The sequence below is a fragment of the Ruditapes philippinarum genome, unplaced genomic scaffold, assembly GCF_026571515.1.
Source record: "Ruditapes philippinarum isolate M1 unplaced genomic scaffold, ASM2657151v2 ctg6674_1_1_1_1, whole genome shotgun sequence".
In the NCBI taxonomy this organism is placed as follows: domain Eukaryota; kingdom Metazoa; phylum Mollusca; class Bivalvia; order Venerida; family Veneridae; genus Ruditapes; species Ruditapes philippinarum.
The window spans coordinates 43,416-67,834 of NW_026862143.1; the positions used below are offsets into that span (position 1 = coordinate 43,416).

Here is a 24,419-nt window from a genome sequence, read left to right on the forward strand (position 1 = left end):
CGAAAGTAAGTTTTCAATGCTTACAAAGAAATCATAATTGCGGCACTACTTTTGAAACGGTGCCCTATTACTCCGCAACTCGAGCCATTTCGCCATTTTCAGAAGATTCAACGATCCCTCTGGGTAGAAATTGGTAATGTAAACAAACTCACATGTACAAGTTTACCGGCACATCAGTAAAACGATGTGCAAAACACTCTAAGTTCATAAGATTTACTTTTTATTGTTCAGACATAATTTATTCATTCAGAATAGTAGTTTTCACAAGCTGTCACGTTCTGGTTACATTTATTTTGTAACTTTATCCAGTTGTCACTGGCTTTCTGTAATTCTTGGCCCATTCTGTCTATATATACACAATGTACATCATTTAATACATGTATATCTTTATATATATACATGTATATATTTGAAAGGATAACTAATATAAGATGATAAGACTTGAGTTGATAAGCGCTTTAAATTACTAAATTGTTAAACTTGTAACTTGCTTATGTACACTTTGTAAATTGCCTTTTATAAGAAATTAGAAAAACTTGAATGAACTGTATATACTATAGATATGCCATATTAGCTTCAATACTCAGAAGAAGATGAAAAAACATGATGAGAGGAAAAGCTGTGTAAATAATTGGATAGCTTAGTCACATATCTGCGGTAAATTATTTCCAACGGTCTTCTGTTCAAGTCCCGTTTTGTCTGCATTCCATTGATCTAAAACTTTATTATATTAATATCTTAAAACTTTTACAGGACAGTCATTCCATGAATAAAGCTTCATTATATTTATCTTTATACGATTACAGGAGAGGCATTCCATGGATCTAGGTTCATCATCTGGTAATTCCATGTTGTCTGGCTTGAAGCTGTCATTTCCATTTGAGGATGATGTTTCCAAAGAAAGCAATGACTTGAATGTCGAAAATAGGTAACCAGTTATACAAACATTTGTTCATACAAATAGCATTACTATAATATTCCATGAACCCTATGTTTGACAAGCTTTACTTTCATGCCATCAATGCAATATTAAAATATTAAATTTACATGTTTAACTTTTAAAGCTTCATTAAGAAAATAAAAAAAGTAAAAAAATTAAGAAAGAAAACAGAAGAACTTTAACTTACAGAGCACAATCTTTATACTGGCTATTTAAAAGTTGTTACAACTGATATATTATTGCCCGCAAGTTTAGTAAGAAATTTCTATTTACCTTTCAGTTTTGTTGCCACAGAGGCTACTTTTATTCAACCGCAGGCAGTCACTGACTCAACAGAAGGTATTTTTCTTTATTGAATAGTTCCTAGGTGTTAATACTCTTTTTTGACTATCAAAATTATTTTTGTCAACAAAGTAGATTAATCAGGGTTAAGGGATTGTTTAGAAGGTAGGCTTGTATATAATAAATGTCTCTCTCCAGGTTTTTACACCTTTTTAGGACCAGTCTGCAAATTAATGAATGGAAAATCAGTGTTGACCAGCGCAAAATTTTGAATTTTCCATAATTAGTAACCACTTTTTGGAAATAAAAAGATAGCTTTATTGATTTAGTAAAGGTCACAATGTAAGGCTTTTGCTATTTATTTGCATTTGAAAGATTTAAACCCATATACTGCAGCATGGTTGATTTCTTACATTTCTTTTACAGTACTGTTTGGCTTAATTTAAGATCTAAAATAATTATTTTGAGTAAACCATGACTTTGGTGAACTGTTTTCTGATTGGTTGTTTATTTTTGTATTATTGTTGCACCAATTTTATACTACTAGTCATTCTAGCTTTTGTTGTCTAGCTGTCAAGTTTAAGAAAAGTAAGAAGTAATTCTGATATTCTAATAAAGAGTATGTCAATAATGACATGTGAACCATTTCTATTGGTACACCATAGTTTACTTGTATTTCTGAGCAAGTATGGTATCCGGCTAGCTTACAGAACACCCTTAGTTGCTAGTGCTTGAAATGTTGCAATAAGGTGTGTTGGAGTTTTTCCTTTATCATTAAAAACTAGAAAATCAAACAAAATGAAAAAATCTTTATTAGAATTCGAATTTTTACTAATTGCTTTATCTTTTAAAAAATGGTTGATTACACATAGCCTTAAAATGATAGTTTTTAATTTTTCAGATGTTGTGGTTGGGGCGACTAGTGTGACTCCTCAAACTGAGGTAATTTTTTAATTTCTGTGTTACAAATGATCATCAGCCAATCATATTATAAAAAAATACTTTAAAAATGTATATCAGCTCTGTTTATTGATTTATCTGTGTACTAGATATAAATTATACTAGCTATATGTTTCTTAAGGTGTGAAGAGTTATTGAGCACCGATTATGCCATAAAATGGTTTTATTTTTTTCTCAAAAGCTTTTTTGTTTTTAGTTTCATAAATTATTATAGTATCCAAAAGTTACTCATTGGCTTATTACCTAGACCTGATTTAGCTTCTGTTGTTTTTCAGCAATTAGTACAGTTTTAGTGATAAAGCACATTTATTTTGTATGAAAGTCAAAATACCAATTTGTTTACATTTTGCTACTTTTATGACAAATGATTTCACATTCAGCACTAATTTCTTCAGTTGATAAGCATCAAGCATATTGCTAAATCCTTTGTTTAATGTTATAAAACTCATGTTTGCCTTTTCTTAAGGAGCAAAATTTATTTTATTCTGAGGCATAACATGCCTTTATTTTATCAGTGTACTGGGGAGTAAACTGTACTAAATACATTTATAAATGTATCAGTGTACTGGGGAGTAAATTATATCACCAATTTTTATGCCCCCCTTCGAAGAAGAGGGGGTATATTGTTTTGCTAATGTCTGTTGGTCCGTCGGTCTGTCCGTCGGTAGACCACATGGTTTCCGCTGATTATCTTGAAAAGTATTTATCACAAAGTCTTCATTTTTCACATAGTGATTGGTCATGACTAGTAGATGACCCCTATTGATTTTGGGGTCACTAGGTCAAAGGTCAAGGTCACAGGGACCTTAAATATCAAAATAGTTTCCGCTAATTATCTTGAAAAGTATGTGTCACAAAGTCTTCATATTTCACAAAGTGATTGGTCATAACTAGTACATGACCCCTATTGATTTTGGGGTCACTAGGTCAAAGGTAAAGGTCACAGGGGCCTTGAATGTCAAAATGGTTTCCGCTGATTATCTTGAAAAGTATTCATCACAAAGTCTTCATATTTCACATAGTAATTGGTCATAACTAATAGATGACCTCTATTGATTTTGGGGTCACTAGGTCAAAGGTCAAGGTCACAGGGGCCTTAAATGTCAAAAGGGTTTCTGCTGATTATCTTGAAAAGTATTCATCACAAAGTCTTCATATTTCACCTAGTTATTGGTCATAAGTAGAAGATGATGACCTCTATTGATTTAGGGGTCATTAGGTCAAAGGTAAATGTCACATGGGCCTTAAATGTCAAAATGGTTTCCGTTGATTTTTCCATAATTGAACACTTCCTTGTACCCATTTTTGGCAAGTTTCTGTAATAAAATTACCAATTATGTGAGTCAATGGCTAGAAAGGGGGATATATGTGTCGTTCAACATTCTTGTTTTTTATTGATGTATTGTTACCAGCTATGTTTAAGAGTAGAAAATCATTTATTTTATATGAGAACTGAGCAGTTTTTCCAGTGCATGAAATTTTGTTAGCATTTTTTTCTATAGATTTATAAACTTTTTCCAGAAAAGGAAGGGAGGATGGCCGAAAGGGAAGAAAAGGCGCAAAGTGAAGGACACAAATGCTCCTAAACAGCCTTTATCTGGTTACATCCGGTTCCTGAATGAGAGGCGGGAGAGATTGAGAACAGAACATCCTGGTCTGTCATTTGTAGAAATAACACGTCTTCTAGGATCTGAATGGACGAAACTTCCACAACACGAGAAACAGGTAACGTCCCTTGTTTTACAAGTATTTTCTAGCTATATTGCACCAAATGATCAAGGTGCTTTAGTGTATTATCTAACTTGCTGTCTCTAGCATGCTCAAAATGGTCTCAGTGAAAACTTATAAACTGAAAGCTGGGTCATCAATCTTCACCAATATTTTACTTCAACATCCCTAAATGGTTCTCATAAAAGTCAGCTCAAATCAATTTTGTCAGATGAGGTAATAAGATAATACTCTTAAAAGTTATAAAGCTTTATGTTTTAAATTTTTTTTATAAAATTTATCATCAGTAAAAATTATAATTGTTCAATAATCTTACGGTATTCTCGAAACAGTTTTAATATCGAATGTCTCCGTTATTTAACACTCATGAATATTGTACATAAACAAAATAAAATGTTTCTGAACAGAATATTATTCTACTATTTCAAGTAGGGTTTTATCTGTTAGAAATGATATAGTGCATGCACCATTTCCTTTTAAGGTAATATAATAACATATTTAATTCATACAAGCATTTTGGATTTTTTTTGAAATTCAGACAATGATTTTTGCAGCATATATTACATGTATAGCTTTATGCACTTTTAAAGACTTCTATTTGAAGGAAACTTTATCAATATTGAGGACCACTAAAAGGAACAAACAAGTAAGTCTGATGTGCCTAACTCAAGCTTAAAATATATATACCTTTACACTATTCTTTTCATGAAACTAAACAATTTATCAATAGCATTCTTACTTTTTGCTCCAATAAATTTGCCCCGTTACATTTATTGGCCACTAAAACTTATATGACTTGGTATGTAGCAGTAGCAACTTTAAATGCCAGGGCCTTATACACCATGTTAGAAACAGAAATTTTTGTTGCAGCTATGGATCAATGCTGTGATGATAAAATCATGTATTTCATACACTGAATCATCATTCGATATTGTATTCATTATTTGGTAAATTACCACATCTTAAATGCAATTATTCAACAAAAATAATTTAATATAATTCATCATCCACACTCGGACACAATCCTGTGTATTTAACGCAAAATATATACATATGTTTATGCATATGCTGGCTGTGTTTGCATGTATACACATTTATTGCCAGTGACTAATGCAATTGGCTATAAAGATAGATATCTGCAACTTTTACAAAGAACTGCTAAATTGAAAAAAAATGGCCATGCTGCTAAATTGAAAAAAAAATGGCCAGCTACTAAATTGAAAAAAAAAATGGCCAGCTACTAAATTGAAAAAAAAATGGCCAGCTGCTAAATTGAAAAAAAAAATGGCCAGCTACTTAATTGAAAAAAAAATGGCCAGCTACTAAATTGAAAAAAAAAATGGCCAGCTACTAAATTGAAAAAAAAATGGCCAGCTACTTAATTGAAAAAAAATGGCAATGGTTGTGTACTATGTCATACGCAATCATAACATTGCTAAATTATTATATAATCAAGACTGAATTAAAAACAGTAATCAGTACAGAATTAAAAAAAAACAGATATTGATATTTTGAAAAAATGATTTTTACAAAACTATTAAAACTGAGGTAAAGTAACTGAAATGTAATTTTAGTCCATGATTAAGGTGATTTACTTTGATTAAAATGCCCTTAAAGGATGAAGGTTGGAATTGCAAACTTCAAATTTGTTTATTTGAGAAAATAATAAAGGGTACATGCAGCTTATGGAAATGTGAGTAAGTCAATAAGTGTATGTTATTTTGGCATTAAGTTTTCACAAAAAACATGTGCATGGTAAGTTTAAAAAGGTGAAAGGTTTGGCAACAGCTAACAATACAGAAGGACAGTTGAACATCAATTATGAATGACAAATGAAAAATAAACAATAATTGATGTTGTTTTAATTTTTACTGAAAATAAACAAAAACATGTATGAGAAATATTTCATGCAAGAACACTTAAGTATGTAGATGGGGTTCACACACATGCAATGGTTAAAGCTAATCAATTGTGGATCACATGGTTCATTACCAGTCAAACGATACCAGTCAATTAACAGTGTCCAGTTGTTAACATTCATGTATGAGTATGTATAATAAGGGGCCAGTTAAATAGTTAATCAGCGGCACATGTTTTTGACATTTTTATACCCCTGATACGAAGTTTTGGGGGTATATAGGAGTCACACTATGGTCGGTCCAGCGGTCTGTTACATTTTCCTTGTCGGAAGTATAACTTGAAAACTACTGGTTGGAATTCAAAACAACTTCATATAATTAACCAGGTTTTCCGAAGGAAAAAACTGGTTATTAGATTGAGGTATGTCGGCGGGCGGATGGGTGGACGGGCGGGCGTAAACAATTTCTTCTGTGCGCAACTCCTCCTACATTTTTCAACGGATTTTGACCAAACTTTCACAGAAGCTTTGTCATCAAGTGACCTGGCGCATATTGTCAGGGTTTTGTGATTGGATAATATTTGACCTAATTATGGCCCTTTGATTTTTTTGTCCTTATATAGAATATATAGTGAATAACTTCTTCTGTGCCCAACTGTTCCTACATTTCTCAATGGATTTTGACCAAACTTTCACAGAGGCTTTGTCATCAAGTGCCCTGGCGCATATTGTCGGGGTTTTGTGATTGGATAATATTTGACCTAATTATGGCCCTTTGATTTTTTTCCTTATATAGAATATATAGTGAATAACTGCTTCTGTGCCCAACTGTTCCTACATTTCTCAATGGATTTTGACCAAACTTTCACAGAGGCTTTGTAATCAAGTGCCCTGGCGCATATTGTCGGGGTTTTGTGATTGGATAATATTTGACCTAATTATGGCCCTTTGTTTTTTTTCCCCAATATAGGATATATAGTGAACGATTTTCTGTGCGCAACTCCTCCTACATTTCTCAACGGAATTTGACCAAACTTTCACAGAGGCTTTGTCATCAAGTGCCTTAGGGCATATTGTCAGGGTTTTGTGATTGTATAATATTTGACCTAATTATGGCCCTTTGTTTTTTTCCTTATACAGATTATATAGTGAACAATTTTTACCATGCGCAACTTCTCCTACATTTCTCAACAGATTTTGACCAAACTTTCACAGAAGCTTTGTTATCAAATGCCCTGGCGCACATCATCGGGCTTCTGTGATTGGATAATATTTGACCTAATTATGGCCCTTTGTTTTTTTCCTTATACAGATTATATAGTGAACAATTTTTACCATGCTCAACTTCTCCTACATTTCTCAACAGGTTTTGACCAAACTTTCACAGAGGCTTTGTCATCAATTGCCCTGGCGCACATTATCGGGATTTTGTGATTGGATAATATTTGACCTAATTATGGCCCTTTGTTATTTTTCCTTATACAGAATATATAGTGAAAAAATTCTTTTGTGCTGAACTCCTACATTTCTCAACGGATTTTGACCAAACTTTCACAGTACTTAGCTTTTTTATCCAGTGCCCTGGCGCATACGTGGGGTTTTGTGATTGAATAATTTTTTATTTAATTATGGCCCTTTGTTTTTTTTCCTTATACAGAATATAATTTCATTTCGTAAATAAACTTACCCGACAGTACCATATGGATTCCTTCCGTTAATTTCTCACAATTCGCTAAACTATTAACACCGGAAGTAAGCTCTTCAATTAACTCCCCTTACTTCCGCCACGTGTTAAAGATGTCAGTTTCCTTTTTTCGGCGACCAAATCGGTCGTGTGTTTTTTCACTTTCTTCGCTTTAGTTATGGCTCAACTGTTTGTTGATACAAATAAAATTACCAGAGGAAGGTGAAATTCCTCCTTCGGACTCGGAGTCGGGTACTAATACGCCGAAAACTCCACTTAAAAGACGTTCCAGAATACGATGTTCTAGAAGAACAATGGAATCATAAATTCTCAGCTCTGGAGTCGAGTATTTCGGGTAAATTGGATGGATTAGTTGCCAAAATCCAATCTGCTCAATCTCAGTGTAACTCTTCTTCGTCTAAATTTACGGAAAGACACGTGAAGAAAAAGAACAGTGTGCATCGTTCTAAGTTCGAGTCGGGCTCAGATTCTCTGTCGGACAGTGATTCAGATTCTAATCATCCTGGCTTGAACAGTGATATTTTGTCTATTCATGGAGATAATTTTTTTGTCAGATGAAGACAATGTTTTCTATTAAGGGGAAAGTCGATGAAAAAGAACTTTCTGATTCAACTAAAGAAATGTCTTTTTGACATTTTTGGTGAAGATGCTACAGTGAAAAAGTCCACCAAGAAGGAAGGTATTTCTGTGGACAATTCTCAGAAAGACGTCTTGAATGACAGTCTACATTCAACTTCTCCTAATTTTCTCTCTGCGTTTAATGAAGAAAATTTTGATTTATTTCCGGTGGATGAAGAAAACGGAAAAATTTTTGCAAGTTCCTACACTTGATCCTTTGATAGAAAGTTTACTTGTTAACAGACATGGCAGTAAAGCGGCTTTTAAGAAACAGTCAGGTTAAATGCTTGTTTTCTCAACCACATAAAACTGTAGAAAAAGTTTCTTACCGTGGAGCCCAAGCAGCTCGTTTAGGTATTGTTATGCAACTTTATATGCAACAAGCTTTGGGAAATTTGGTTGAATTTGTTTCTTCTGATGACTTTTTCAAAAGACAAAACAGTGAAATTTGTTTAAAGACATTTTTGCTATGTCCACGAAGTGCCTTGATCAATTGGGTCGCTCCGCAGCTTTTCATCACATTGTACGTCGTACAGTAACTATGGCAGATACAGGCATGTATGATCTTTCCGATTACAAAGATTTTGCTACTTTACCTTTAACTGGTGATGTGTTTTTTGGTAATGGACTTGAACCTTTATTAAAGGCACGGAAGGACAAAAAGAAACAGTTAGATGATATGTTACCTGAGCTGAAAAAGAGAGACAGGAAAAAGAAGGCTCTCACCTGTTCGTTCTTCAAATGACACTAAACGTTTACGTAGGGACATTCCAGCAACGCAAACAAGCAGTGGCTGGGACAATAATTTTCGTATCCCCAAGATTCCATCAGATAGTCATACCAAGGGGCAAAAATTTCACTGGACAGTACAAGAAAAATTCCAAGCCCGATTTCTTTCCAAAACGTTCATATGGAAGGAAAATGGGAAGATCAACTCAACAATGACCATGTAAGTACTCTAGCACGTTTTCCTCAAATTCCGGTAGGTGGTCGAATTTCACTCTTTGTAGAAAATTGGAAGAAAATAACAACAGACAAATGGGTTCTAGATGTAGTTCAGAATGGCTACAAACTAGAATTTCTAAAAATTCCACATTTCTTGGGAATAAACAGACGAAAGTACCTTTCGATCAAGAAAATTTAATTCAAAAAGAAATAGAAGAACTTTTATTGAAAAACGCTATAGAAAATAGTAGACAAATCTCAGATTCTTACAGGTTTTTACAGTACGTTGTTCCTAGTTCCAAAGAAAAAATGGGGAAATGAGACCTGTAATAAATTTAAAGCCATTGAACCGGTATTTGAGGAAAACTCACTTCAAAATGGATACTATGCCAAAAGTTCTAAAACCTAGTTTCAAAAAGGAGATTATGCAATAAATCTGGACCTGAAAGACGGTTATTTTCATGTAAAAATGTTCAAGGGTCACAGAAAATATCTTCGTTTCTGTTTCAAAGGTCAGGTGTACCAATTTCGAGTGCTATGCTTCGGCCAACATCAGCTCCAAGGGTGTTTTGCAAAATAATGTCCGTCATAGTAGCACATCTCAGACAACAAGGTCTTTTTCTAACATCTTATCTGGACGATTGGTTAGCTGCCAATCGGACATTTTCAAAGATGATGTCAGATCGAAAGATTATTCTAGATCTCCTTTTTCAACTAGGGTTAATAGTAAACAAGAAAAAATCCTCTTTAGTTCCTTCTCAGATTTTCACTTACATAGGCGGCCTATTCAATATGACAAGGGGTTAGTTTATCCAACACAAGAGAGAATTACAAACCTGAAACATGCAGTTCTAAAATTGTTACAAGGCTCGATTTCAGCAAAACAATATATGATTGTGTTGGGTATGATAGCCTCTTGTCTAGACTTAATTCCAAATGCAAAGTTGTTCATGAGACCATACAGCTTCATTTGCTCAAGACTTGGAGTCCGGCAAGAATGCCTTTAAGTTTCATATACCCTTAACTCCTATGCTACGATATCATCTCCATTGGTGGTTACAGGATCAGAACATTCTAAAGGGAAGATCTGTTCAACAGATTTTCCTTTCCAGTATCTGTCACCACCGATGCGAGTGGGACTTGGGGCTGGGGCGGTCACATGAACAACTTTACAGTGCAAGGCCGTTGGTCAAAGATGGAAAAATTACTACACATAAACATTTTAGAAATGAAGGCGGTAATTCTGACAGTCCGCCACTTTCTGTCTGCTCTGAAAAACAAAGAATGTATTGATACGGTCGGACAACACGTCAGTGTGTCAGTATATAAATCGCCAGGGGGCACTCGTTGCCCTACACTTTGTCTGTTAACTTGGGAGTTATGGGAACTGGCATTGAATCACAATATTGTGTTTGAAAGCAGTTCACATAATGGGGAAAATGAATTTTCTGGCAGATTTTTCTGAGCAGACAGGAAGTGAGGGATACAGAATGGAGTCTGAACAAAACAGTGACGTCTCAAATTTTCAATATTTGGGGTCAACCTCTTGATAGATCTCTTTGCAACTCAATGAGAACAAACAGACAACACTGTTTTGCTCATGGCTTCCACAACCCAAGCGTTTGCATTTGGATGCCCTGTCTATATGCATGGCAGAACATGTATGCATATGCGTTCCCGCCAATACAGCTAATTCCGAAAGTTTTTGAACCATATGAAATTATTCAAGTGCAGACTGATTTTGATAGCCCCAAATTGGCAAGACAGCACTGGTTTCCACAGCTGTTGAAATTGTTTTGATAGCAAAACCAATAAAACTCCCTGTGTCACAGAATCTATTGTCACAATACAAGGGAGAATATTTCATCAAAATCCTCAGAGTCTAAAGTTGACTGCATGGCTTCTATCGACAAAGTCTTCAGATCAAAGGGATTTTCTTAAAGAACAAGAAATTTACTTGTCGCCTCATGGCGAAAAGGTACAAGAAGAGATTATAATTGCAAATTCAGAAAATTCAGTAATTGGTGTTGTAGACAACAGATTGATACGTTTTCAGCTTCTTTGAATGATTGTGCTGAATTTTTGACTTACCTTTATGACCAAGGGTTAAAATATAAGACTATTACAGGTTATCGGTCTATGCTATCATCAATTTTACCTCCTGTGGAAAAATTTCAGATTGGTCAACACCCCTTTATTATTCGCCTTCTTAGAGGCATTTTTAATGAACGTCCACCTATTAGAAAATTAGTTCCTGAATGGGATTTACCTCTTGTTTTAGAATGCCTGAAGAAGCCACCATTTGAACCGATGAAGGACGCATCTTTGAAGTTTATTACATGGAAGGTGTGTTTTTTGATAGCTATTTCCTGTTTTCGTCGTTGTAGTGATCTTCAAGCCTTGTATTTGGGAGAAGGTAACATAAACATTCAGAAGAAAGGAATAACATTTTTTATATCGTTCAGTTAGCAAAACAAATAGACCAAGTCATCATTCAAGAAAGATTTTCATTCCATCTTTTTCGAGGGAAAATTTTTAGACCCTAAGAGGGCTTTGACTTATTACTTGAAAAAGACTGAAAGTTTTAGAGTTAAAGACTCTAAAAATGAACTTAAACTTTTCTTAAGTGTTATTAAACCTCATCATCCAGTGACAAGTCAGACTATTTCTAAATGGTTAGTTAATATTATTAAGTATGCTTACAAAATGAGTAAGAAATCTACTGGAAAAATTAAAGGTCACCAGACTAGAAGTATTGGGCCTTCCTGGGCATTGTTCAAAGGTGCGTCGTTGGATCAGGTACTGGATGCGGCAGATTGGTTCTTCAGAGAGACCACCTTCATTAAACATTATCTCAAAAAACGTAGATACAAGTGTTTTGGATTTCAAGTAAATGTTGTTACAGAAGTTATTGTTTTTCACCAAGGTGGTGTGTACAAACTCTGTTTTTCCGGCGAATTGCGACTGGATGTTTTTGTAAATTTGAGTATTTACGGTATTCTTGTACAGTTGGGATGAACTTATATATATTGTTGTGCAACTGTAAATAGTGGGTTAGCAGTTATACATGTTCAACTGGTATTGTTTTACTTAACATGGTGTGGAAATATTGGGAAACACTTTAGGTAAGTGTTTAATGTGTCTATTTTTCATTTGATATTAAAACAAGTTTATGTTTTATTAATGAATGTAATAGATATTTTTTTGAAACTTAACTACCCACCTCCTTTCAGTTTACTGCTTTTTTAATCTGGGTTAATCCATATGGTACTGTCGGGTAAGTTTATTTACGAAATGAAAATTGAAAATTTGTTTTCAAATTTAAGTTTTATGAGTAAATAATACTTACCCGACAGTACACTACCCACCCCTAACCTACCCCTCTCTCTGTTAAAGTTTCATGGGCGATTTGGTCGCCTTCATTTGAAACTGACATCTTTAACACGTGGCGGAAGTAAGGGGAGTTAATTGAAGAGCTTACTTCCGGTGTTAATAGTTTAGCGAATTGTGAGAAATTAACGGAAGGAATCCATATGGTACTGTCGGGTAAGTATTATTTACTCATAAAACTTAAATTTGAAAACAAATTTTCAATTTTTAGTGAAAACTTCCTCTGTGGCAATTCCTCCTACATTATTCATGTTTTACATTGCACATAGTTACATTGTTTGTTGCTTGTATTTGTATTTCAAATACAACATATTTATCTACAATGGTGATAATTGAAAACCTGGTTTCATGGCATTGCCATGTTTTCTTGTTTTTTTTTTTATTTCTCTTTATTGTACAATGCCAACAATAGAAGTCATGAAAAAGTACAATACCATGAAATTTGATGTTCAACTTCATATAATTGTCAAGCATAATAAAGGGAAGTGCAGTGCACATGAACCATAACTCTATTTAAAGAAATTACAGAGCTATTGCCCTTTGTTACTTTTCCATTGCTTTCTTTTGTCCAGACCATTATTTGAATGGTTGGAATTCAATATTACTTCAAGTTCATACAATGGTCATGAGAGGAAGTGCAGTGCACAAGAACCATAACTCCATCTTTAATAATTACAGAGTTATTGCCCTTTATAACAATTCCTTGTCCGAAACATAACTTGGAAACTACTGGTTGGAATTCAAAACAACTTCATACAATGGTCAAGCACAATAAGATGAAGTGCAGTGCACAAGAACCATCTTGACTAATTACAGAGTTATTGCCCTTTGTTACTTTTTACATTGCTTTTTTTTGTCCGGAGTCAATACAACTAAATACAGTTGTCAAGCACATTAAGAGGAAGTGCAGTGCACAAGAACCTAATTCCATATTGACAAATTACAATGTTATTACCCTTTGATACTTTTCCTTGTCTTGAACATAACTTAAAATGTACTGTTTGGAATTCAAAACAACTTCATACAATGGTCAAGCACAATAAGATGAAGTGCAGTGCACAAGAACTATAACTCTTATCAGAGTAATTATAGAGTTATTGGCCTTTGTTACTTTTCCATTGCTTTTTTCTTGTTCATAGCATAACTTGAAAACTACTAGTTTGAATTCAATACTACATGTATTACATACAATGGTCAAGTATATTGAGAGGAAATGCAGTGCACAGAAACCATAACTCTTTCTTGACTCATTTTAAAGTTTTTGCCCTTTGTTACTCTTTATTGTCCAGTGCATAACTTGCAAATTAATGATTGGAATTCATAGACACTTCATACAATGGTCAAGGGCAGTGAGATGAAGTGCAGTGCACAAGAACCATAACTCCATCTGCAGTATTTGTAGAGTTATTGCCATTTGTTCCTTATCCTGGTCTTTCTGGATTTATTACAGAGTAATTCAATAAAACTTCATCAATGGCCAACCACATTGAAAAGAAATGCAACATACAAGAACCACAACTATCTTAAATTGCCCACAACTATAACTCTATTTCAATTCTTTTACAAGATATTCTGTTACTAGTAACATCCTCATTTTCGAAGCAGTCTTGCGGGGGTATAAATCGCATTTAGTGATAGTTCTAGTTTCAAATATTGCTGTGGACCACCGGTACTGTGGACAACGGCCTTGAAAAATCATACATGTTATAATGTTTTTGTTTTACTAGTGGGATATTAAAAAACCCACACACAGTGTTATACAAGCATCTGTTTATGGGTGTGTACCAGATGCTACTAAATAAAATAATATGGAGATAAAAGGTCATTGATATATATTTATAAAGTTAATTTTCCTGTCCTTCCCTCCACTCCCATGTTAGATTATCATCAAAATGTAACAGAAGTTTTTCAAAACAACTGACAGATTGCCTTGTTTATACTCATTTTAGATTATTATCAATACATTCATATGTTAATGTTCCTGTCCTTCCCTCCACTCCCAATTGTTAGATTATCATCAAAATTGAACAGAAGTTTTTCAAAACAAATGTGATAGAATGCCTTGTATATTCTCATTTTAGATTATTATCAAAATGTGACAGAAGTTCTCAAGTATAATAATTATATTGTTTTGTATCTTTTTTCATTGAAGATTAACTGGACTTCAGAAATCGTACATGGTCTCACACTTTTATGTCACTGGCAAATTCTAAGTCAAATTGAAATTAAAGGGACTCAGCTGATGCTTAAAAAGCCTAAACGCAAAGTTTGAAAAATTATAACCTATATTAACAAGTGCATTTAAAATTGGAATCTCCACAACAAATAATGATAAAATACACTAAGAGGGTAAAAACATTTAAACATATTTTACCATTATGCACAAAAGAAAATTAATTATTATTCTGGAAAAATTAAGCGAGAGAAGGATAGGTAATGTTAGACACAAATTGTTTGTCCAGACTTGCTTCATATGGTAAATAAGTTCCTTCATTTCAGAAAACCTCAGTTGAGTCCCTTTAAAGCAATGATTGCATTTTTGAAATGTATAATGAACTTTGAAATTTTATTTTGTATGAGTATACTTTTCTAGGAATTGTTATTCATGTTTCAGCTTTGTCATGAAATAATGAACTTTATATATATCCTTCAATACAAATATCATATAAAAATCATATAAAAAATCATATAAAAATTTTAAATACTAAAATGTTAAGACAATTACAAAAACATTTTTTAAAAAAATCATTGTATTTTACTCATAAATTTCCAATATCATTGGGAAATTCCTTGGCATTCCCATAATAGGTACTAAGCCATTATATGCTAATAAACACAATGTGATTATATGACATTCAGTATGCTCATAGCCTTATAAAATCAATGAAATCATATACATCAACCTGATTTACTATTGAAAATATTTTGTTTTTTGCTATTTTTGGTAAAACATTGTAATTTTTGTCATAACCGTAAGGGGTTGTGGCAAATTTTCCTCGTCACGTATTGGAAGCATAAAAAGACGAAGACGAAGAAAGGGGCTTAATCAATAATCATTGTGTTTATAGGAACTAAATATTCTGTATTTGATTTCAAGTGACAATAAACTTTCGATATAAAAAAATACAAATATGTCAAGGTGCTTTAAGTGACAACCAACCCTTTAGATTATCATTATCATCACTACTTGTAAATTCAAACATCCTTCATCTGTAACTGTCATCATGATTTTATATTTGATAATGTACACCAGCTGTCCCATAATTGTTTTTGTGGGAATAGTATGGTGATGGTCAGGTCTTTGTTCCTTTCAGGCTGTATGGTAAAGCTTTTTAGGATTATATCAAGTTGACAATGAAGATATATACATGTAGTGTCAATGAAGTTATATAGTGTCTTTTATATACTCATAGGATAAATACTGTTTAAGTTTGACTTTGACAACAAAAATATATTGATATAAATGAAGCTATAAATGTGATATACTGCCTATTGGTCAGTGTTGTGCTATTCTCTTGGCCAGTGATGGATGCCATTGAAAATTGGAATTTATTTACGAACAATATAAAAGTATTTGTTATTAGATAGATTTACTTTTTCACGTCTGCCTGCATATGTTTAATGTTGAATTGGTAATTTGTTCCACGCCAAAAATAACTATAGTTCAAGTCTCAGTCTAACTTTAATTTTTGCTATCGATGTTTCAATCACGACTTTAACAAGTGTTGTAATAACATACTGGATTATAAATGAATGTAATATAAAAGCATTCTCAAGATACTTATATTTGCCTTATTTTGCATAAAAGTTGCAGATCTGTAAATGTATGAATCACTGTTAGTGATAAGTCATGTTGAATTCTGAAAACAGATTGATATCACGAGTATGATATTACCTATATTTTACAGAATTATCTGGACGATGCTGACCGAGATAAAGTTAAAACACATTGATATCACTAGTATATTACCTATATTTTACAGAAATACCTGGACGATGCTGACCGAGATAAAGTTAAAACACATTGATATCACTTGTATGATATTACCTATATTTTACAGAAATATCTGGATGATGCTGACCTAGATAAAGTTAAAGTTAAAACACATTGATATCACTAGTATGATATTACCCATATTTTACAGAAACATCTGGACGATGCTGACCGAGATAAAGTTAAAACACATTGATATCACTAGTATGATATTACCCATATTTTACTAAAATATATGGACGATGCTGACCGAGATAAAGTTTAAAAACACATTGATATCACTTGTATGATATTACCTATATTTTACAGAAATATCTGGACGATGCTGACCGAGATAAAGTTAAAACACATTGATATCACTAGTGTGATATTACCTATATTTTACAGAAGTACCTGGACGATGCTGACCGAGATAAAGTTAAAACACATTGATATCACTAGTATGATATTACCCATATTTTACAGAAATACCTGGACGATGCTGACCGAGATAAAGTTAAAGTTAAAACACATTGATATCACTAGTATGATATTACCTACATTTTACAGAAATATCTGGACGATGCTGACCGAGATAAAGAGAGATATAACAGGGAGATGGAAGCCTACCAGAAAACAGAGTCGTACAAACAGTTTAAACAACAACAAGAGAAACGTATGAAAGGTAATCTTAAACCTGCAACTTGTTTTTAAATTTTGGTAATCCAAAGACATTTGCCAACCTACTACTCATATGACAATTAAAGGAAACGTATAAATTTAATTCAGACACAAGTGCGACCGCAATGCATCATTCACAAAATCAGCATTACTTCATAAAAAGTGGCCAAATCACATGTTGTGAGCTTATTTCAAAATAATATAACACATACATTTAATGTTAACAAAACAAATTCATCTTGTGGTAAGTGGTAGGAAGATAGTCAATCTCTTGAATGATCATGAACAACATTGTCCTCAACAATTTTATAATGGCGTTTAGGGACAGGATGATGGTTATTATACTTCAGGAACCAAAAAAACAGTGTTTTTTTGTCACAAGTATAAACCCACTGGCCAGGGTGCAGTCTGGACTGTCTCAATACAGCTGGCTGACTGACTTTAAATTTTCCTCTTAAATTTTTGTAAAGTTAATGATTTAGACAGTTCCATAACAGATGTTGGACAGGTCTATTGAGGTTCATAAGGGGGAAGGTTGAAGAAAAAATTTAAACTTTAGCCCAGTTTGTATGGATTTGAAATGGAATGGTTTCAGAGTCATGTTTCAAATCATCATTAAACATGGTTAGTTAATGAATGAGTAGTTTTTTTTTCCATTCATTATTACAGTAACAGCTGTATGATGTAAACTTGCATTTTTTTGTTGATGGAAATTTTTAACTCTTTTTGGATCTTATAATTAATAATGCATGAGAATTTCTTGCCATCATTCCGGAAAGATTAAATCTGGTGATAGATTTAGTTAGCAAAGTTAAATTTAGTCAATCTTTATAGTATTAATGATGATATCATCACCAATAAATCACCAAAAAAAGTTGTGAATAAGAAAATATAATGAGTTTACAGTATCTACACTTAAAATCAATGCAGTTCTAAAGAGAAAATTGATTCTACATGTTGCAAAATGTTTCGATATTTTACTATACATAATTAACGTTGTTTTTGTTGTTGTTTTTTAGCTGAAATGGATAAAGATAGTAGTGGAGTGGAGGTAAATAATATATTTTTTATTATTTTGCTTTGATTTTATTATGGCACGCCTCCAGATTCATGCTAATTTTCATGAAAATTTTGAAAATGTTTTTAAAAGAATTATTCAGTGAAATAACCAAAAGGAAGCATCAATGGCACTTACAACCCACGTAAATTACTCAAAAGAGGACAAAATATGCAAAAATAGCCCTTACTGCGTTAATAACGCAGTAGAAATATAGTTATAAATACTGAAAAATCGGTCATTAATCGCATATTATACGTAAATTATTACTAGAACTTTGAATCTTTACACTTTTCCTAAAATCTTAGTACATTTTTCTCAGGTTTGATTTTATTGAAATATTTTCGCTCATCTGGTGGCGTGGAGCTTTAAATATTTTACAATGAGATATTTATGATATCACTCCCATGATGATACAAATTGTTTATTGTTTTCAGTCAATTGTGAACAAATATTAATATATATTGATTAATTATCCATGTAAGCTTTGAAAAAGGATATAACCACCAATATATATGTTCACAAATGTGTTAAAATCAATGTTAAAATCAATCATATCTGCATTGATGTTAAACTTCAGATTGTTGGTTGTAGATCAGACCTTGTATAACTAATAGATGACCCTTATTGATATTGATGTCAGTTAAACAAAGTTAAAGGTCACTTTGACCGTGACCTTAAAAAGCTTGTTTTGCCAGTCAGAACTACAGTCCGAACTTAAAAAGAATTGCTATGGGCCTTACATGTTTGATAATCATTTGTTGATAGTTTTAATTTTAAAGATACACAATTGTAATTTTATATTTTCATACTGTAAAAGTGGTGAAGTTAGCGACGCGGAAATATTGGCAAATTTAGCGAATTGACAAAAATCGCTAAAAGTTTTTCTAGCATTGATATCAACCAACCTGTCATCAAATTCTACCCTTGCACGATTTGCTACTTCCTCACAGGAAATGTCAATAATTTTAAATTCGCTAATAATCTTAAATTCGCTAACTTTTCAACACGCGGAAATACCCACTTATACAGTATGTTTCATGCTTCATTATTAGATTCTAATTCCTAAAGGATAAAAATATAAGATTGTGTTACAGGAAGAAGAAGAGAATGACACTAGTGCATTTGAGATTCCTATCTTTACTGAAGAGTTCCTCGATCATAATAAAGGTAATATTACTATCACTCTTTATTTTAACTCTTTTGTTAGCTTTACTTTTAGAGAAATAGGGAGAGCTATTGCACTCACCACACACTTTGGTTAAGTTTTTTGGTTTGAAATCTGACCAAACTGTAATACTGATTCCTTGTTATTAAGACAATGGACTGTTATAAATTGACAGCAAGTCCATTTTACAGTTTAAGCACATTATGCCCCAGAAATGAATAAATATTTCATGTTTTAGATAAGTATAGGACATTGTTAGGTAGCTTAACTCTTTTCAGTCTGCATCTGATGTTGGTAAAAATATTGATAGATGCCTTTAAATCTTTTATAAAAGAAATTATCCAACTTATACAGTATGTCATATTTTTGCACAAAATATTGTCTGCTTTATATTGGTTCTTTGATCCTAGTCAATCAGTAGAGCTTCAAAGTTGACACTATTCCATAACAGTATATTTTTTACTTAAATACAAACAAAGCAAATTCTTAGTGTCAGGGGTAACATGTTTTTCATGTGAATTCTTTGATTATATTTAATGAAATTATTCTTACAGCTAGAGAAGGGGAGTTACGACAGCTACGTAAACAGACTACAGAGCTAGAAGAACAAAATGCTATACTTAGTAAACATATAGAAAATATGAAACAGGTAAGTGGTCATTGTTATGTTTCAATTTTATTTTCAAAGCAATACTTCTTTGGCAATATAGGTTAGATATCCTATTTCTTTTATTTTTGTTTTGCATAACAACTCGAAGAAAAATGAAAGTTTTCCTAAACACATTTTCTCCAACATGAGTACTTTCATTATTTCTTAGAGAAATATACATGTATTGGTCAAGAATTTTATTTTTTATTATAACCTGGTCCAATCTTTGCTGTCAGTTTCTCTACTTGTAATAGAGTTTGTAAGCAAACAGCATGGATCCTGATCAGACTGCGCAGATGCACAGGTTGGTCTGGATCCATGCTGGTCGCAAACCCATTATGTTGGTTTTGTCATGACGCGGCTCATATTATCATTGTTTCAGGCTATAGACAAACTTCAAGTTGAAGCTATTCAGCAGAGGAATAACAACATGGCATTACAAGGTCACCTTGATGCTCTAAGACAAACTTTAACAGCAAACTTCAACAATATACCACTGCCAGGTAGTTGTCTTATTCATATTATTATTCCTTCTTACTATTACCTTAATAAAATATCTTAAAAAGACTTTCTCATCTTTCATTCTAGACAAAACTAATTTACAATCTTAGGCAAAATATGATCTGACTGAATAGCGAACAGTGCAGACCATGATCAGTTAAAATTTGCTGGCTGAACTTTGTCTGCCCTTGTGGCATGGATAAAATACATTACAGGCGAAGGGCTAATTGTCACTAGTTGGGGCTGTATGACCAAGTGGTTAAGTGGTCGTCTTTGAATCATGTAGACTGTGGTTTCAAGTCCAAACAGTGACTTTGGATTCTTTCATGTGCGTGAAGTACCAAGGTTTATAATAGACAAACAGTTCTGCTCATGTGCCTGAGCTCCTAAAAATGCTGAGAATAACAATACGGTCTACCACCAGTAAAATAGAAGAGTTACCCGTTACATTTAAAACCTGTTGCCTGTTACATTTCAAACCTGTTGCCCGTTACATTTAAAACCTAACTGAAGGAAAATGATAGGAACTGATGGAGGTCATTTATAGATAGATCTGATGAGATAACTTTGATTCTTATTCACTCTAAAATAAGATGCTGAAACGAGAGACTATAGATACCCTGTGTGAAACTCATATAATTGTAGTATAGATCTGATGTGATAAATGGTCTCTTTTTCACTGTTAATTACAATGCTGACTAGGGAAACTATAGATACCCTGTATGAAACTCATATAGTTTTAGTATAGATCTGATGTAATAACTCGTCTCTTTTTCACTGTAATTACAATGCTGATTAGGGAAACTATAGATATCCTGTAGGAAGCTCATATAGCTGCAGTATAGATGATGTGATAATTTCCACTTTAAAATGAAATGCAGACCTTAGAAACTATAGATAGCTGTATGCAATTTATATAAGTGAAGTATAGATCTGATGTGATAACTTGTCTCTAAATGAGATCAAGAATCTAGAAACTATAGATACCCCGTATATGTTGTATAGATCTGTTTAGATAATTTGTCTGTTATTTCACTGTTCAGGTAGTAACGAGATTCCCACCCTGGAGACTATAGATACATACATGGCTCGACTGCATTCTGTCATACTTGAACAACCGCAGAAAAATGAGAAACTGATCGCACAAGTTCGAGACATTGTCGGACGTCTAAACATTGACAGGTATGCATATATTTGGTATAATATTGTGGTCTTTTAAAGAATAAGTCTTTTAAAATCTACCGAACACTTATATATCACTAAATTTTAGTTTAAATATATATTAATTGTCACAAAAGAACATATCTATACACATGACATTTTACAAACAATACAAAAAGGATTAGACTGGAAGCTATCTTAATTTTTATAGTTCATTTATGAATAATGCAGTCACTGTATTTTTACTTTTACTATCCTAAAAATAATATTTGTATTGTTTAAAGAGCTGCTGAAAAAATTAATTTTGTTAGTTTTCTATGTTTCAGTACTAGTTAAAAGGACCTCATCATTAGATAGAAGGTAGAAAGACGACCACATTCATTGTTGAATTACGAAAGAAGATTTACAATAAACTGAAGGCAGTAGTGCCGAAATGTTGACATTATTTCTTGAAAGAAAAAATATCATAACACTCGAGTGGACTGAGCGTGTAGTACTTATTTAAGGTGTTGACAATCACAAAGTTCTGCCAATAAGGAAAATTATGTCTGCGTTTTTTTTTGAGAGACAATATGCGTGTTAAATTATCATCAAGACATGGACATGGTAGAGATGTTAATGAGAGATCTCTGAAGGGAAAAAACACACAGGATTGGCTACAGATTGATGTAAAAGCATAAGCCCTTACCCGGCTGGAGCCAAGTGATTCACCTTTCACATCAGTATCGATAGATACTGGGCCCGTCTGAAAATCTCACTATGCTCTATACTGCTGACAGCTTAATTTTTGTATATTTTGATGTTGAAATCCCTACAATTTTAAATGGATTGTTCCAAATTCAAAGCAGGGCAAATCCATTACCAAAATACAGTAGATTAAGGATTAAATAATATTGATTTTAGGCTATAGAATGAAATTGCAGCGTTAATAGAAAGATATATGGATTTTATTACTAATTGTAATTTTATGTGTAATTGAAAAACTGTTTTTGTACCGAATTTATTAAGATTTATTCTGTTGATTTGATCTTTACAATAAAAAAAGTGACTTGTACTTCAAGTTTTTTGAATGCCAATCTGAATAATTCTTTAGAACATTGTATATGGAAAAAAGGGTAGCCTTATTCATGTTATCTTTTGTTGGTTCCTTTGCAGTTGTGGGTTAGAATCCTGCCAAAATTTTTTAATTCTTTCATGTAAGGAAGCTCTCTAGCTAGCAGCTAGCTTTAGGAACATCAGGTGGTCCTACTCGAGTGCCTGTTTGTGCCGGAAATAATACACAGAAGGGCACATGAAGTCTTTCTTCAGCAGTAAAGCGAGAATGTCACCATATTATGACCTTCACAGTGTTGTAACATAGAACTTGACCTAAAAACAAATTCTGTTGGTTGCACATCTGTGCTACAGCTTGATCATGCTGTATACTGTTGGAATCTCAATTTGTTTTATTTAAATACTGAATCCTGATAAATTCAAAGTAGGGTATATCAATTACACAAATTTAGCAGGTATAACATGTAGTTTCTTGGGAAAACAACAGGTACATATGTCATATGAAGATGTCATACGAGTTGTGATTCCAGTGTGTATAACCCGTGACCAATGGGTTTAGGGTTTGACACTTTGTGTTGTTAATCAAAATTGTTAAAATTGTGGTGCGGATGAAGAGAATATGAGATGTTAATTTAAGTATTTTATTCCTAAGACTTTATATCAATATAATGAATGGGTCAGTACATAGAGTAAGTAAGCAGTGCTTACAAATCAAAGTTAAAAGGCACTGCATATAATGTTCATTTACTGTAGCATTAGATTTAACCTATAGGCCAAAGCATTTTTCAGTTTCATCTATTGTTGATTTAACAAGGTTCTTCCTCCAGTCTATGAATCATGCATTCTGATTGGCTGATTCTATATTTGAAATGACCAATCAGTAAAGGATTAAACTGGTTATTGTTTTAGATGAATTTTTCAGTTTCTGTTTACCATATTTAATTATTTTATAGTTAGGTAATGCAAGTAGTTTTAAATTAATCAGACATGAAAAAAGAGTGAGTTTGGCTTGAGAATTGATAAAGTTCCAATGTGTTGTATATTTGTTAATTTTTATTGACAGTATATTAGTTAATGAATGTTTCTGCTATAGCCATACTTACTATTCTTATGGAGAAAAGGTACATTTAAGTTTCAAGTATTTTGACTGATTGTAATGTACATGTGTTAAAATCATTTTTGTTATATGCTAGGTAATTTGTACTTTTCTATAATTGAAATAAAAGTTGTTTGAAGTACATTGTATAGCTATCTTGCTTATTAGCTCACCTGTCACAAAGTGACATGGCGAGCTTTTGTGATCGCTTTTTGTCCGGCCGTAAACTTTCACTTTAAAAGACATCTCCTCATAAACCACTAAGCCAATTTCATCCAAACTTCACAGGAATGTTCCTTTGGTAGTCAACTTTAAAAATTGTACAAAGAATTTAATTCCAAGCAGAACTCTGGTTGAGCTAGACCTTAAATATTTGGCATGAAACATCATCTAGTCAGTGTCTACCAAGTTTGTTTAAATAAATGCTCTGGGGTCAAAATTGGCCCCATCCATGGGGGGGGGGGGTCATTGATTTTCCTTGTTTGTATATAGTGAAAACTAAAAAAATCTTCTTTTTAAAAAAAAACCAAATAGCTGGAGCTTAGCTATTAAGCATGAAACATCTTCTAGTGGGTGTCTACAAAGTTTATTCAAATAAAAGCCCTGGGGTCAAAATTGGCCCCGGCCCAAGGGGTCATTGTTTTTCCCTTTATG

At 33.0% G+C, this 24,419-nt stretch overlaps 1 protein-coding gene across 5 annotated transcripts; it reads left to right on the forward strand.

Moving 5' to 3' along the window:
• Positions 1-30: 30 nt before the first annotated feature.
• On the forward strand, positions 31-23,914 carry LOC132718090 (high mobility group protein 20A-like). 5 transcript variants are annotated; one of them, XM_060701719.1, is made up of 12 exons: positions 31-133; positions 807-928; positions 1,221-1,279; positions 2,124-2,164; positions 3,704-3,907; positions 16,970-17,084; positions 18,100-18,131; positions 19,235-19,307; positions 19,860-19,954; positions 20,337-20,457; positions 21,499-21,637; positions 21,928-23,914. In XM_060701719.1, exons 2-12 carry the CDS (start codon positions 819-821, stop codon positions 21,950-21,952), a joined length of 1,014 nt encoding a protein of 337 aa, XP_060557702.1. In that variant the 5' UTR covers positions 31-133; positions 807-818; the 3' UTR covers positions 21,953-23,914. The 5 variants fall into 5 exon arrangements, with proteins under 5 accessions (XP_060557702.1, XP_060557703.1, XP_060557699.1 ...); XM_060701720.1 differs by having other exon boundaries at positions 96-202; XM_060701716.1 differs by lacking the exon at positions 31-133 and adding an exon at positions 138-176.
• Positions 23,915-24,419: the final 505 nt, after the last annotated feature.

Coding starts and splice junctions, on each gene's coding strand:
- LOC132718090 (XM_060701716.1), top strand. CDS start 153: ATGTACAAGTTTACCGGCACATCA. Junction 177..806: donor ACAAGTTTACCGGCACATCA/GTAAAACGATGT, acceptor ATACGATTACAG/GAGAGGCATTCCATGGATCT. Junction 20,458..21,498: donor CAACAATATACCACTGCCAG/GTAGTTGTCTTA, acceptor TTCACTGTTCAG/GTAGTAACGAGATTCCCACC.